The following is a 17,300-nucleotide window of genomic DNA, read 5'->3' on the forward strand; positions in this document are numbered from 1 at the left end:
AAAGACAGAAGTAAAAGAAACAAAGTTATTGCTTTGTAAATTACGCTTAATTTGCCTTTCACATAATTTCACAAATAATGCAAAATGTTTTCAAAAGCATCTTCTCTTAACTAGATGGAGACACACATGAAATCCAGACAGCTGACTGTAGCAAGCATCTAATTTTGGCCTTAGCATTATGCTCCTACTAAAGGGAAAGCTGTGCACAATTCACCAAATTTCAAACCCAAATTTGGAGGCCACTTGAAAGCTAAGATGGACAAGAACCACATCCAAGAAATCCAACAGCAGTTTCCAGAATAGGAAAGAGAGTTTTTTACAAAAAAAAAACCAATGTAACAAAAATATCAAAGAGCAATTTTATTTATCTTATTTGGCACAAAACTTACAAGAACTGTTTTGTTCCCTTCTTAAATTTTAGTACAACTAGCAAGGAAAAAAAAGGCATACTAATACATTTAATGAGCTGTACAGCAAGTGACACGTGGAAGGAGGCACCAGAAAGATCTACCAAAAATCAAAGTGCATGAAAAATACCTACTCTGAGCGCCTCATGGTATTGTATTAAGGCACCACTCTTTTAGAAGGTTTACTGAATACATCAAGTGTGCAACTTCTTGGTTTGGAATGTGAGAGTCCTTCAGCCTGCATCAGAACTGGACACTGCAACCTCTGAATGGAACAATGTTTCTCCAATGTTTAAAGGAAGAGACCTCTTTGTGCCCAACATCAACATCCCTCAGCCAGGCATGTTGTCACATGCTTTGGAAAAGCCAACACAGGTTTTCAGAGTACCAGCACTTTACTTCAGAGTTTTAAGCTGTAGTGTGCACCAGACCTATGCATTCTTCACAATGGTTTTATAGAAAAGAAAGGTTGAAGAGACAAAAATAACATGAGACATACCAGTAAATACATTTAGATAGTTTTATCAAAAGAACATTTAAGGACTTTTGGGAGTATCTCTTACAAAAAAAAAATCTGGATAGTGTTATAATCCAAAATAATTAAATACACTTTTCAACAGATTATTACAAAGTTTCCTTCAGGACTACCAATCAAGTCTGACAAATTCCACAAGACTTCAGGAACTTTCAGTAAGGATGTAGAAAAAGCCCAGTATTAGACAGTGGTAAGAGATTTTTATAATTGGAAATATTTAATGCAAATCCCGTAACTGCAAATCCTGTTATACAGGTGTGTATATTACACACATTCACACACACTCACACACACTGAAACATCATTACAAGGGCCAAACAGACACCTTGGTTCTTTGTGGGTTCTGCACATCACTGCTCTGAAGTATGACAAAAGCTGCACCAGGTTTATTATTTCAGCACCTTCATTAAGAACTATTTGTTTAAGAACCAAACCCCTTCAGTTACAGGTGCCACAGGCCAGATTCACACCAAGTGTAAACAGGTTCCAAACAACCAAAGAGAAGTTGCATCTGCTTCTTACCAGCTTTGACTTTGGTTTTTCTGCTCAGCTGGATCACCAGTCACCTTTACTTGCAGGAAGAAGTTTAGTAAGAAATCAATGCCCATATCAAAACTGAAGTGGGAACCAGTAAATGCAGAATATTGTTATCAAACCACTGTACAACACCTCTACTGTAGAGAGTTTCAAACATCTCAGGAGCTTGAGACTGCTTAACCTGAACTCTGGAAAAACATATTTCTCTATGGACATGCAAAGGCATTTAAATATGAACTCTAGGCATTACAATATTTCATTTTTTGTTCTCTTATGGCATAGACCTCGAGAACACAACTGTGTGCCCCATTGTAAAACCAAAGCACCCTTGAGCATTAAAAATTCTAACCAGCAAGGGTTGGAAAGAAGGGCATCTGGAAGTGATCTACACATTACAGAGCATGGTGTTTCACAAGTCTCTGAACAGTTTAGTTCATACTTTCTGGGATAACTTTCCCAATACCTTTGTCCCAATACAGAGCTGTAGTTTTCAGTAACTCTTTTACCCCTGCGTTCTTTGCTACCACATATAAAATGTGCCACAGAAGTGGCAGCCAGGGCTAAACATTTAACAACATGTCCTTTTCATCCTTTATTAACAATTACATTTATTTCATGATTTGTATGTAAGTCATGTAGCAATATAACATTGGTGTTATACACTGTGCTTCCGTTCTCTGGCACTTGGAGGAGGAATTCATTTCCAGATAGTCACATCTTGCTGAAGCATTCTTTTGCATTTGTCCAAACCTGAATTCCCTTTTAAAAGAACAGTTAAAAATCAATAGGTGGGAATACACTCTATTTGCAAACCTCATCTACAACTTTCTTCAAGAGAAGACTCTACGAAGAAGTCCCACAGAACTTCACAGAAGAAGGCAGAGCCCACATTGAAATTGCACCACACTAGATCTATATATATATCTCAACATTAACATGTCACTGAGTTCAAGGGGATGGACTATGTGGGAGGTTTTATGGTGGTGACTTCCTGTCTTCTGTGACTGCCATGTTCCCAGTCACTGACAGTGTGCATCTGCCCCCCTGCTGACAGGACAAACACTCTGGGCCAGCCTTTCCCAAGCCACACGTACCTTTTTGCACATGCTAATCTGCATAACAGCATAGCTTATGAGTGCCTCCTTCAAATCATGATTCTTCTGCTCTTTAAACCGTTCAATGTCAGCCCAGGCACTTTTCACAAAGTCTCTGAAATTTAAAGCAATGACTGCTGTTAGGAAGTGTTTTACATGTTGCACCCTCAGCTCTGAAGTCTCAGCAGAGAAGCTGTGTACAACAAAGTGCTCCATCTTTCAGTCAGTAAACCAAGTCCTGCAAATATTATGCATCCCTCAGTCCCCTCATTTTACAACTGGCACCACTACCGAATTGTCCACCTTCTTTTTAAGGTTTTTAACCTAGAGTTTCACAGGACACATTAGGATGTTTGTTTGGTTTGGTGTTTTTTCCCCATGAAGGATCACTGCCGTAGAACCAGCATAAGTCAGAATACACTTTATTTCCTCCAGATTCTGTTGGGGTAATTAATTATCTTCATGCCAACATTCAGCACACAACACTGCAGGTTTCTTTTTCAATTGTCAAGTCAGAATCTTTATCTCTTCAATGTGAAAACTCACTTGTTTGTCAGGATGTGAGACAGTCAAGTACAACAAATATTTACAATGCAAATTTAACTTGGATAATTCACTTCAGAAATTAATTTTGCTGGTTTGGTGATGTGTAGTCAGGTCTCCTTAGCTAAAATGGAGGCATATATCTGTAATTCCTACTTTCATTTGTGCTGGACTAGCATTCACTCAAAAATTGCTTCCAGAGCTACAAAAGCACATCTCAAATACATCTGCCAAAATGATTAAGATATTGCACTTATTGAGTGTCTTGTTGCTTTGAACTATTCATGAACTAGTCTTACCTTTCCAGCTCTAATGCTAACATAACAGAAGATACCACATTTACTCCTTATGTTATATGACAGACATGCTTTGATAGAATCCCATTGCTTTAAGAATATTAGTTCCTATTTTTAATTTTGGCATACCTGAAGAAATTTTCATTAGAGCACCAAGAGGCAGTTACCCAAACACAACTCCCCAGACCTTCCAATCTCTTTCAAACTGGAGTAAGGTGTCCCCCACAGGAGAAGTTGCAGAATATGGGCTCAGCACCCTTACACACAAACCAAACTAAATACTGTACTTGAAGCAAATCAGCCTTTGAGTCTCAGCCTATTCAGCTGCAGACCTCCAAGCCCACCTGCTAAATATATTACTAGTGGAACATAAAAGCATGCAAGTCAGCCATTAGAGTGGGCTCAGTAACTGGGAAAGTCATCAAGTTTTACATAAGCCATACACTCAGACCAGAAGCTAACTGCATGTACTGCACTTTATTTCACAACTTGCAGCTGACAGGAGCTTTTATAGACAGCTCATAAACACCAAGAATATATTAAAAACACTTATAAAATGCAAACACCTTCAAGAGCATCCAGTCAAGGACTTTTGCTAAGACAAGCCCGGTGTTTTCTTTGAAACAGTCAAGTCCATTTACCTGCCCTCCAGATTTTTAGACTTCAGTTGCTCTTCTCCTTCCTGTATCTGCTCTTCTAGAACCTTTATCTTGGCTTCCCTCTGCTCAGGGGTTTCTTGCCCAAAGAGCTTGCTGGTCATCCCCTTCAGGGAGAAGGTTCTCACAGTCTACAAAAAACAAGGATACTCTAGGTTTGGCACGTCCTGAGCACAGCCACAGGACATCAGGTGACTTTTATTGCATTTGTGCTTACTATTTGGCTGTTTTTTTGCTTTAATTTCCATTTTATTATTTGATAAGTAGCTCTGGTGACTCAGGTTAGACTAAGTAAAGTGGGGAGGAGGTAATTTGATGTTCCAACACTTTAAGCCTGACAAGGCTGAACTTTCAGAGCAGCCTTCCCAGTGAAGTAGGAAAGAAACTAAGAGAAACAAAAACCATAAAGGCATTCCATAAAGAAGATCAATAGATCCAAGAGCAACATTAAAAATTCTAAAACTGTCAGTTGCCATTTTCAGGTAATATTTTAGGTAATGTTATCTCCCATATAAAATGGACTAACACAACAAATCAATAACATCCACTGTTCAAAAGGCAAAGGAAATCTTTCAGAATTCCCAACATTTTCATCTTTAGGATAGAGTTGTCTATAGACAGTGTTATTCTGCTCCAGTCATATTTACTGCAACCTTCTACTTGCTCAGTATTCAATAAAGGACATTTGGCACAAACTAAGTCTCCAAGAACCAAGTTACTTTAAACCTCACATGTCTCCAGCTCATATGATACCACTTCTCAAAAGCAGCAGCCAGCATGCTGGTGCCATTTAAATATCATTCTAAGTAACTTGGCTCAAGTGAAAAATAAATTCAGAAAGGGGTATCTTGGAGAAGAAAGTGGAAAAAGACTTACTCCCGTTGCCAGCTCCTCACACTGCTGTTTCTTAGATGTTAAGTCCTGTGCAGCCATTTCCAAATCATATTGCATCAGTTCATGCTTCCTGCAAACTGCCCTGAAAAGTAATGAAAGATCTGGCATTAAATACTTTGTTTTGCTACATTTCCTTCCATTTACACTTTACAAATAGCATCATGTTTTGTTTGCTTTTTGACAGGAAGCACCTCTAATTATTCATCTAGCCCAAATTCAACAGCCCTATCACAGACTGCATAACTCTGCAAATGCTGTAGTTAAGCAAGCTTGCATCACAACTGCATTCTGCTTCTCTTTATAGACTCATTCCAAGATACAGCAATACAAGCCCTACCACCTCCTTAAGGACACCACAGTAAAACAGTTTAATTGAAAATACATTACAGAAATATCACAGCTTTGACAAAAGATACCTGGAGATGGTGCCTGTCACAGCAGCAATCTATCAATCAATCATAAAATTCATCACATTTTCTTTCTTAAACAATGAAACAAGAAACTGCTTCTAGAACTCATACAGTGCCTTTCATCTGGAAAAGAGGAGTTTCCTCTGACCACCTGCAGTAACTCCCAGTCCTGTGTGGGCTGATGATGCTACATCCGTCCTGCACAGCCAGATGCACATTTGTCTCCTAGGAGAGGCTACCAGTGCTCCAGTTTCCCACACAGCAGCCCCTGCACTCGCCAACCCCACTCACTACTGGACCTCTCCAAGAGGTTCAGAGCCAACCCTCATAAAGCACAACAGCTTTAGGCACAGCTTTGCAGCATAAAGCAATTTGCTTTTGTGTCCATGCTTGTTAGGGGTGACTGACAAAGACTAACATAAAACAAAAAGCTGGTATTTCAATGCACAAGACTGTGCAGCAGATGAATGTTATGCTGGGCATGTTGAAAGTTCCTGGAATTTGTAATGGCTGTAACAGCTCTGTTTGGCCTATCTCATCTGAAAGCTGGAGCTTTCAACACATTGGGGCACTATTACACCAAAAGCCAAGATAACAGTGGAACCAGAGGAATAAACAGCATTTTCTTCTGTAGCATACAGATTCTAACATTTCTGTCTTTTCACTACTGATCAGAGCAGTTCCAATTTGTATTGCCACTCACATGGCAATGGAGTACAAGTAAGCAGAATAAGAAACAAGAACATGGAGACTCCACAACACTATTATTTCCTCTTCTCAGAGAGCACAAGAGGATACCAGACTAAATTAAACATCAACATCACATTAGAGAAAATGACTACAGCTTCCTTGTGAGCTCTAGACTTCTGTACATACCGCAGTGCTTCAGCATAGAAGAGATACTCCTTCAGCTGATCTGCATAGTGCTCCTCTTCTTCCAGAATGTCATCAATAGAAGCTGCATATCTAGTGAAAAACAGCCACAGTTAAATGTAAAGCTGATTAATTTAACCTTTAAGGATACACATCCAGTAACAAGAGAACACCTGTTTGACAGAAACACCCATGACAAACAGCAAAAAGCACTTCCAAAATGGTTTTTTTCTTTGTTTTAATTAAAACTCTGAATCAGCTAATATCAACATTCCCACGGGCCTGCTTCTTTGGTTGGTACATTGATTCATTGTACAATGAATCTTTTGACAAGTACAAAACCTATCATAAGTCTCCTGCTGAAGATGAGACAGCTTTTCTTAAAGGAAAAAAACCCAATTTATTCCTTTTCTTCAGTGGACTGTCAATAGGCAGCACCAAGACAAAAAAAAAACCAAACCAAAAAAACATGATGCAAAAGAAATCCTTCAAGGCATAAAGCATTAAGGGCCAGGAATGTGAACATCACACCTTCTGAAAAGCAGAAGCTGCTTTCATAGCCTGAGTTATTCATTCAGTTCAGGGTGCCCTGAACACCACCACAACATTAGGTCCCTTCAGCTCCTTCGAAGTCTATAGCTTTATCTGCTATCTAAGTCAGGCATATTAATTCACAGCAACAGGAAGTTTAACCCTCCTTTTAGGGAGAAATCTGAAGTACAAGGGCTTGGACCAAATCTGCAGCTCTTGCATTCAGTAAGAGTTTTGTTATTTAGGTTACAAGTGGCAAAAAACACTTTATTTTTCCAGTTGATACTGCTTATTTGACAGTATTTAATGTGTTCTTGCTAACCAAGGTGACTGTCTTGGACAGATTTGCAGGGACAGGCTACAGCTATCTGCACATCACTTGGCACAGCCATAGAAATTAGATTCCTCTGTAGCCTGGCACTCAGGCCATGTGCCACTGGAGATAACCAGGATGAATGAGATCCCACACAAATACCTTCATCTATTCTGCTAACTCAGTCTGGATTCTCAGCTATGTGGCAATCTCACACACCTGCAGGCTCTCTGAAGTGAGCATATGTCCATTATTCTCTAGTAACCAGCACAACGTGACCCAAATGCTAATTATAGCACCTCTTAGCTTTCAAGTTTTTCCAGAATCTTTCTTTTTTCTCTTTTCTCCCTATTCCTCTCCAGTAAGAGCTCTGTGGTAGAAGTGGCAGAGTCTCAAGCTGAAAGGGAACCAGTGACATGAATTTGGGAAGTCTGAAAGTATGATGAGTTGTTTTGAGGCTCTGTGAAATCAAAGACATGTCACACCCAGGAAAAGCCCTACCAAGGCTCTTGGTGATGAATAAATATAACATATGAAGTGGTCAGCAACAGCAGACCAGTTTAAGTAGAAGGGATTAAAGAACAAGGAGAGCAAGAATTCATATTATCAATCAACATAAGGAATAAGCCAATACTGTTGAAAAATACATTTGTTCTGAAAAAATCCTGCAGCCACAAAGGTCATAAATGGCTTACCCTATTTTAAGTTCTGCAGTGCAATAATTTTAGTATAGTGGTTAGATTTCTCAGGGCAGCAGATGGACCACATTTCATTATCATGTAAGATCTAAGTTTAGAGCAGTGCTAGAGCTCATCTGTGGCAGATCAACTCTCAGAAAAGAACTTCAAAAACAAACAACCAAAAAATTTCACCAAACAAAATCCTACCTTACCTAGGCAGGTTTTTTACTGAGTTTGATTTGGGAGGAAAAAAGATGTCATTTCTGACTGCCTAAACTTAGGCAAACTAGAGAAAGTGTTAAGGAGAAACATTGCAGTAAGTTCTAAAGGTACCTGGCGTGGTCTCACTCTTTGTGTAAGCTGTCAATTAAATCCTTGTTTTAGTTTAGACTGGTTCAATATATAATGACAGTCTAGTTGATACAGACATAAAGGGTCACTCATTAACGAAATAAAGCACAGATATTAAAGGTCTGGCACTTTTTTCTTTCATCTTTTAAATGCTAGCTATAGCCACTCACTCCAACTTTCTGAGCATTCTCTTTCACTTCAGCAAGCCTCATCTTGTAATAAAGCACACACCCAGAGAAGCTTTGGGGTGTCTTCTCCAAACTTTTAGCAGTTATGGACCATACTAACCAATAACAACTCAAAAGCTTAAACAAACATCTAGTAAAGACTACAGCATAGGGGGTAGATAGAGAATAATTAAATCAGTTTTGAAGTTTAACATCTATATAAGGCAACCTTCTAGAAGTAGCTTTTTGTTTCAATAAATTCCCACCTAATGTTGTGGGAATGGTAACTGAATTGGTAAATTATACTTTAAAGAGATTATAGATATGAACCTTACTGCTAGGAGACCACACGGTCACTGAATGAGTTCCTGAACCTCACAACTGCTGCTTCTTGCTGGATTGTTATCACTAAGGGACTACTGCTGCACAAGAGTGCCAGAGCACTCTGGCAGAGATGACAGACAATGAAAGCTACTTCAGACTTCATGCAGTGAGTAAAATTACCCACAACAGCAGTTACCCACTGCCATTACACTGGATCATTAGCCCTGTGTTACAGACAGAAGTATTAAATATTATGGATGTGTGAGAGGGTTCAGCCTCCTGATTGAGAAGTGAGATAAACTTCTTTTAATTGGTTATGCATCTCCAGGTGTTTCACATTTTGGTGTGGTGTATCTAACCACTGAAAACCTCTGTGTGATTCCTTAACTCCACTACACCATACCAAGTTTTCACAATCTCTTCAACTCCTGCCTACCCCGGTAGGTGCTTAACATTGTATTCCACCCCTACTTCAATTACTTTTCTTCTGAAAACAGAATGCATTGTCCATTCTTTGTTCTCACCACAGCCCTCTGCCATGAAAATATTACAGCTCTTCTTGTATGGAAACCACCCCATTAGACAAAACACAGAACTGTGAATAAATTATTCACAAGTGGTCCAGTTCTTAAAGATTTGCTAAAAGCAGAATTACTCTAAAGAAGCTGAGGGCATGGCTCTTCAAACCCTTCCACTTGGCAAGGCCAGTAACAATTAACCTGTTAACTTGACACCACCAATAACAATCAGGCAGCAGTGTGTAAATCTGCCCTATAAACTAAACCCAAGAACTTGGTTTCCACGGGAATTATGCTTTATTGGTAAAAATATTGCATGAAGTGTCAAACACCTTCCATCTCTTGCTGGAGTTGTTATTTATCTGTTGTGTGGGATTACAGAAGAGGAATCAGAGTAAGAAATGCTGTTTCACTTGCTGTATGTGACTACCTGAAAAGCAGAAGCTATGAGCTTAGAATACCACTTCTGTGAGCACTCCCAAGTGCCAGACTCTTATTTTGAAGGCTGTGCTTCACATACTCTGCCAAATGACTCTAAAAATGCAAAGAGAGAGGATTCTTTACTTTATTATATCCAGTCAGTGTTTGTTTCAAGAATCCACTGGAGTTTTGGTGCCGATTAATTAAATTTCTTGACTCCCTGTAATTAAGTCCAAATCTGTGTACCATCTACTGCATGGTACAAAATGCTGCTAACAAAACCAAATGGATCTCATCAGGTCTGTAGTACATTAAAGTTGTATTCCACCAGTTTCTGGCATAGTAGCTTAAAAGAAAAACTGGAAGGATTCCAAACACTTCTATGATTTCAAAATAATAATAAAAAAAGAAACCCCTCTGGTTCTCCTGAGGCTTTTTGAGCTACTTAATACAGTACATGGATGCTAAAACTGTGCCTGCATCCAAGGCACAGAAACACTGTATACCTAAAAACAATGCACCCCCAACTTTCTTGGTACTCATATGTACTTTGGGGTTGAGGGAAAAGAGAGGAAAGAGAGAGAGTTCCACATCTGGCTTACATCAAACTATCAGATATTCAGTCAGTACTTACACATCCATGTGGTGGCCAGCACTCTGCAACCCATCCCCCATCTCCTTCTCTATTGCACTCCACTCACTGTAGGAAAAACAAACGAGAAACAACATCACACATGAAGGGTAAGGGAAGTTAATAAGCTGCATCCTGTATATAGTTTCTTTCCAGGTGACACCTGAATGGAAACTGCCTCAAAGTTAGGCTTGGTCAAACTGGTTTTTTTCTTTAAGGAACAACACTAACAATGTGACAAGGCCATTTATGGCACTCTGTAAAACAACTGTCCCTAAACTCACAGTCACAAATATAGTTAGTTTGGGATGGGTTTTGAGCATAATCTTGTTTAAATAGCTGAAACTCAAAACAAAATCAAACAAACAAAACCAAACCACCAAGCACTTAATGTACATGGGACAAGGGACAACTACAATGGTGAACTTTCTGAAATACATTTTGGGCTCACCAAGAACATACTAAGCTTCCCAAACTTACAGGATAGAAGATAGAAGCCTCTCATTCCAAAAACCAAAGGGTGAATTTGACTTTTGTAAGCATTTTACTTCTCCTGAAACTATATGATGTATGTAGCTTTATATTTTCATAGCAGACTCTTGTTTAGTTCTACTTATAAAAAAAAATCCAACTTGCAATTGTCTCAACTACCTATTTACATCAGAGCTACAAAAAAGATAGCAAGAGACTAGTTCTGGACATCCTGGTATGTACTCTGTCATTTTAATTGTGTTCTCAGCTTTGAGAAACCTTATGAGAGTTCTTAGTTACAAGAATTACACCCACAACTCTTTTTACAAGGCAAAAAGAGGTTCTGCTTATATTTCGCATTATTTATGTGTAATGCATCTATTCTGTCCTTCACTTTTTCATAAACATTCCACTCTGCTGATGTTGATATTTGTCTTTGTGTTGTTACAGAACTACACCTAATTTCATTTTAAAACCCCCAATGAGAAAGACATCTGCAATCCATTAACCCAGAGAATTAAATTTAGCACTTGAACAGTGTGTAGAAGCAGGAGGTTTCCCTTAACCAGAAGTTTAGATTCTTGAATTCTCCAGTGAGATGGAAAACTTGAGTATGCAATTCCCTCATATAAATCAAAAAAACGATTGGCAAATTCACTTCTAAAAGCTACTAAAATTGGATAGATATAATTGTTGAATTTTATCCATTAAAAGAACCTAGAAGCTTTTTCAGAGACAACTGCATGAAGCATAATGAGTTACTTTCTGAAGAAACAGAATGCCAGCACAGCAGCAGAAGGCCCAAAGGTCTGGTACACAAAGCAAAAAGCTGTAGTCTTCCACTAGAGAGTAAGCTCAGCAGATCAGGCAATCTCTGCATGCAGCACAGAAATCTCATTAGCACTGCAATACAGGGTTTTTCAAGATAGACAATGAAATGTTTCAAATAAACTTTTCAAAAGCATAACAAAACCAAGAAATTCCCTTCTCTCTCCCCATAACTATGCATGTATTTAAACACTGGATGAACTCTTACCTGAATACTCTTCCGTAGTTGCCATGGACTTTATAGACACCATAAAGCCGGTCTGCTACCCTCTAAAACATTTTAGAGACAGGTTTTGGTCATCAACATTAAGTGCAATTGCTTTGTGAAAACCCACATACATACTCCGAGCTAAAGCCTTAATGTTCTTACACAGGTAAACAAGATTAGGCCTAAATCTAACATAAGCCACTACTGAAAGAAAAAAAAAAAAATCAACAGCATTAAGTCCTGCAAGACTGAAGTCACAATCAAGGCTATGTTGAAAAGTAGCATTTCAAATCTATCTTTGGAAGTGCTCATTGATAGGATATGTCTGTGTGTCTGTGGAAACCATAATCAAGCTCCCTTCAGTTTTTGATAACCAAATATAAGACATTCTTTATCTGAATAATGCCAAATTTATGCACACACTTGTTTAATTTATAGATGGCAAGTCACAAGTCCATCTTGACATCAATACTGTAGGGAAACCTTCAGTAAAATTCTAACAAGTGACTTGACTTTTCCACCCAGCTGAGTGAACTGAGGGAAAGGAAATGAACTATCCATTGCAGAAATCACTGCTTGAGCTAGAGGTCATGTCACCTGTTTGGAGTGCCAGTACTTGCTGCAGCCAGAACTACAATGCTGGCAAAACCTCAGAAGAAAAGACACGTGTACACTCTGAAGTGTGAGTAATAATCCAGATAATGCCCTTGGAATTGTGATGTACCAATGAATGAGATTAAAGTTCTGCAAGAGCTACCATTGTTATTATGATATCTGTCACAGCAGTAGTAAAAAGGAAACATTAACAAATTGCCCAACAGATCTCTCACACACAGCTCTGTGAAAACAGGACTGTCTGTAGAACACCACTCTTGAGAGTTATTAATTCTCTCAAGAACCTGAGTTTAGCAGAGCAATCCATTACTGTCCTCTCTGCCACACAGGTCCATTGAAAATGAAATCCCTGTTGAACATACTAAAAAGAAGTACTATGCTCTCATTATTGGAATTGTAATTTCTCTTTTTCTTATTTCCTTTTTGTGCCTTTAAAAAAATAACAACCTTCCACTCTCAACCCATAGAGTATCTTAATGCATTACATAATTGTTGTCATCATTAGAAAGACTATTACTCATTGCAGATCAATGAACGAGCCAAAAAAAAGAAAATACATACTGGGAAGCGTAAAGGATTCATACTACAAGCTCATTACATGTCTGACCAGAAAACTGTGTTTTGAGGCCCTTCTCAAACCAAACATCCAGCAAAAGCAACTTGTCTGCTGAATAGAGAGAAGCAGACACCTCAACCCTCTTCAGAGCACCTCCCTGTGATGCGTGACTATCACAGGATGGGGCAGATTAGCACTGTCAAACCCAGCCATCAGATCTGGAACTCCTTCCCCCTCCCAAATCTGCACAAAGCCAGTGCCCTCACCTCTTGCTGTCTCCTGCTCCACACTCCGGAGACAGACTCCCTCAGGCAAAACTGCCCTTATTCTAGAACACATATACCACTTCTCTTGACTAAACAAGAAATACTGCCTTATAAATAAATCATACTATTTGTCACGACACACATGGGAAATACTCACAGCTCTGACTCGCAGAAGGTGTGATATGACAGACTGCAGTTCATCGCTGTAGTGTTTTAGCTCAGTAAATCTCCTGGGAGCAGGAAACAGATAGTACATCATTAGCCATCATGAAAGCAAGCTTTCACAGCGTGCACAATAGAGCCACAACCCTGCAGCCAGCAAGCACAGCCTGGCCTGTGTTGGAGTGGAATTAGCTGAAGACTCCTAAAGAAGTGACTGCTGAGTTTAATTTCCCTCAAGTGAACAAACATCCCAACACTTGCATGATTGCTGGTCTTTTAAATGCAAATGTTGAAGGCTCAGATTGAATTAAGAGATAAAATTTTATGAAGTAAGAGTAGTTAGCTGAAGTTATTACATCACTGTTTTATTGTTAGGGTTTTTTAATGGGATTTATAAAAGCAAGGGTTAGTGAATAGGAAAGCTTCAAACAAATACAAAGCCAAAATCTGCTGAAGCATATTTCCCAATAAAAGCATGTTTACATTTCTGACCTGACAAAGATACTTTACTTTCAAGCTGCCTCTATCCAGTTTTGGGCACAGCTTTTCAGGGGTTCAAGGAAACATTCACAATTACATTTCCCCTGAGACTAATCTGTACAGTAACTGTAACATATGAAATCCTAGTGAGACTTGTACCTGCACAAGAGCCATGTATGGCTGAAGGCCATCAAATCACTACCTCTCAACGAGGTAGCAGAGAGGGAAGCCATTGCAAGTGACTTGTGCATACTGCTGGCTTGTCATTTCTGGAGAAGAGGCATTTTATCAGCCAGCTCAGTTAGGCTTCAGAGGCAATTTAAGCTGATACCTTTACCTCTTGCTAATACCAAAGGTGAATCATTTGCCACAGCTTTGCTAGTGACAGGTAACCAATTAAACCACAGCAACAGCCTCTTGTGTACACATAAACCCTCCCTACTACACACAAGTCTACTCATGACCTACTTTGGTACACAAGAATGTATTTATTTCATCCAGATGGGAAGCCAGAAACAGCTTTACCTAAATTACTAAACAATGATCTGAAAATACACACAGAAGAATGCAACTAAAATTAAGGAATAGGAGATTGAGATTAGTGTTCCAGGTTGATGTTCAAGAATTGAAAAAAAACTTCATCCCTCCTCCCACCACAGGCACACAGTCAGGCTTTGTATTTCAGAATAGCTTGTACCCAAGAGGTCTTACTGAAATGAGTTGGGTCACTTGTTTTGGGTGACCAACTATGAAATTCCAGGGTTTTTCATTTAACACCTTTTCCTCCCCTGCCAGGAAGTCTTCCCCTAAAATATTCCCATCCTTACATTCAGGAAGTAAAAGCTTTATTATGACTTCTAATATTTTTGATTCCCAAGAAGCGTTTTTTTATAGCATTATGACACATACAGGGTTAAAGTACATAAAAAGATTTAAAGGTTAGCAGAGAAGCTGTATGGGGAAAAAAATGTAGTCACTGATCTGCACAGTGGGATTTAGAGAGCAATCTTTTCAGTTTACACTTTATAAAATATGCACCAGGGCTGCACGTCGGACAGCTGCAGACACGCACAGTGAAGATATTTGAAATAATTGAACTAAAAACAAAAGATTAAAAAGCATGCCTGCAGCTCAGGAAGACTCCCCTTTCCACTACAGAAATTTATAACAAAGTTTTATTTATCCTGTTTTGCCACTAGAAATCTTTTAGGAATGCTGTACTCCCTGAAGACCAGAGTCAGGAACCTAGGAGGACTTTCAGTATCCTGGCCTTTAGCAGCAATACATCTTCTCTCAGACCAATTCTTCCTCAATTAAAAAAAATCATATTTTTAAATTACTACTTCAGAATCAAGCTGTCTTCTATTTTGTCTCATAAAAGCATAAACCAAAGTGCTGCTATTTTTTCCCAATTTTCCGTGAAGGCTGAAAATTTTACAAATATAATTTTCAGGAAAAACTGGTTTTAAGAGAATGGTGGTGTTGTAGATCAAAAGTTTATTTCTCAACTATTTGCTTAAGTCCTACTCATTGCTCATGTAAAAAAAAAAAAAGTTACATAATTATAAAGTAATTTCCAAACAGAGCTCAGTGAGGCACACAAAGGGATGTTTACTTTCCAGTGTATCCTAACAGTAGAAGTGTGAAACAAGAGATACTCAGTAATTGAGGCTTTTTAAACTTTCACTTGGTTTTACTGGTTCTGCAACATTAGCAACAGTCTAGATACTTAACTGAGCTATTAAATAGAACTTGAGACACAAATGAAGAACTGATTGGGTCACATCAGTGTAGGAACACCAGCAGGTCTCTCAAAAATATCTTTTATGATATTAGCAAAGAAAAAAAATAATCCTTTACAGTAGACAATTTCAGTGTAAGTTATTTACTTTGTGCATTTTACTTAGCTGTAATCCTTCTTGCATCAGGGCAGGCAGTGCCATTGTCCTCTTTTGTGAGGAGAGATACTACAAGAACAGAACTGTTCACTAGAAAACAAGCCACTTATCTGAATAACCAGACAGAAAATACCAGAGAGCTACTTAAAAATATTTTTAAAAGCCTGCCTTAGGAAAGGCTTTTGTATTTTCTAAAGAAATCTTCCACCAAAACCCAAAAGCTATGGTTTTGATTAAAGCCCAGAAAGAGAAAGCAAGGATGAGTGCCATGAGGCCAAATCAGAGGGGTCTGCAGTACATACAAATTTACCTCTGAGTACCAGAATACCGTATTTTTATCACCATTTAAATCCACCATTGAAACTACAAATCACTTTCCACAGGAGAAGGTTTAGTTTCCAGTCCACATTTGACCTCGAAGAGCAGCCTTGTTGCAGCTGCATGCAGCTCCCCATGTTGCCAAGCTCCATGGCAATCCTGACTGGGAGCTGCAGCTGCTCCTCACCTGAACCTCTCCTGGCCCAGGAGCCTGAAAGCCTACACTCCACACAGCAGTCAAGTCACACCTTCTGTTTCAGCAAGGTGAGCTTGCTGAACCACTTCACCAGCCAGCCACACAAAAGCACCAAAGGTAAAGCAGAGGGGCCAGGCATCACATTGCAGGCAGCTCAAGCACCAGTGTGCTGGGCAGAGCAAGGCACTGTGCCTCCTGTTAGAGCCACACATGCTACAGCAAAAGGCAGACAAACAACTTCTGCTCATGAGTTATTTATTAAACAGTTTGTATCCTCAAGTGCAATTTAGAACTTAGGTTGCTGGCAGAATACAACACAAAACATGTCCCATCTCTCAAGCACTTTGAAAGCTCTACCAAGGCACACGCACTCAAGGACTGTTTTTGTTACAAGCTCTTTCCTCATGTTTTCCTTGTATTAACCCTTTTTCTGCTTTTTAACAAGCTACTTCTCATAACAGCTTTGCTTTCTGAAACATTGGTACCTCGAAAGCTAACAAGGATGCTCCCTAAACAGTCTTGCCCACCTGTGCCTACAGTCAGACTGCTGGCAGTTTACCTGCTGTGAGAGCAGGAAAAGAGAACTACTCCTGGCCACAGAGGAAGATGACTGAGGGTGAAGCATTCAAACAAGAAACCATTTTCACCTGCAGATACAGAGAATTGCTGTCGTCCAATCTCATTCATGAATGTTATTATTTATATTAAACCCTGGCTAAAAGCTTCCTGGCTGTCCCAGAAGGCCCTAAAAACAAGCACAGTAAAAAAGGAGGGACTGGACCAATTCACAGGTTAAGTCTATGAAGAGGTTCAGAAAGGTAGGTACCCTCTGACATGCTTAACACACTACCCACAGATTCTGTGGCACAGACAGCAGTCAGCACAGGGGCTCTCTTTCCCCAAGCAGCATCTCCTGGTGGCACTGCTGGACAGCAAGGGCACCCAGAAGGGCACTTTGCACAGGACTCCATGGGCTGTGGATGGCAAACAGCAGCATCTCTTGGCCCCATCACTGCACACTGATGCTTCTAAACCACTGCAGAAGCAGAAACTCCCATTTTACCCTTCCCACATCACCAAGGGTGTGATGAACCTCCCACTATAAACACTGACAATTCTGAG

General features: G+C 39.4%; 1 protein-coding gene across 2 annotated transcripts in view; it reads right to left on the reverse strand.

Moving 5' to 3' along the window:
* Window positions 1–347: 347 nt before the first annotated feature.
* SNX4 (sorting nexin 4) overlaps window positions 348–17,300 on the reverse strand; it is a 34,845-nt gene continuing 17,892 nt past the window's right edge. For both annotated transcript variants that reach the window (XM_039699012.1, XM_039699018.1), the window contains exons 7-14: window positions 13,282–13,354; window positions 11,688–11,749; window positions 10,184–10,249; window positions 6,249–6,338; window positions 4,945–5,044; window positions 4,054–4,199; window positions 2,574–2,688; window positions 348–2,238 (exon numbers count right to left, since the gene is read on the reverse strand). In XM_039699012.1, the coding sequence (XP_039554946.1) occupies window positions 2,191–2,238; window positions 2,574–2,688; window positions 4,054–4,199; window positions 4,945–5,044; window positions 6,249–6,338; window positions 10,184–10,249; window positions 11,688–11,749; window positions 13,282–13,354 (700 nt within the window). In that variant the 3' untranslated portion in view covers window positions 348–2,190. The remainder of the gene's footprint in view (window positions 2,239–2,573; window positions 2,689–4,053; window positions 4,200–4,944; window positions 5,045–6,248; window positions 6,339–10,183; window positions 10,250–11,687; window positions 11,750–13,281; window positions 13,355–17,300) is intronic.

Source organism: Passer montanus, unplaced genomic scaffold, assembly GCF_014805655.1.
Source record: "Passer montanus isolate IOZ18808 unplaced genomic scaffold, ASM1480565v1 scaffold1, whole genome shotgun sequence".
NCBI lineage: Eukaryota > Metazoa > Chordata > Aves > Passeriformes > Passeridae > Passer > Passer montanus.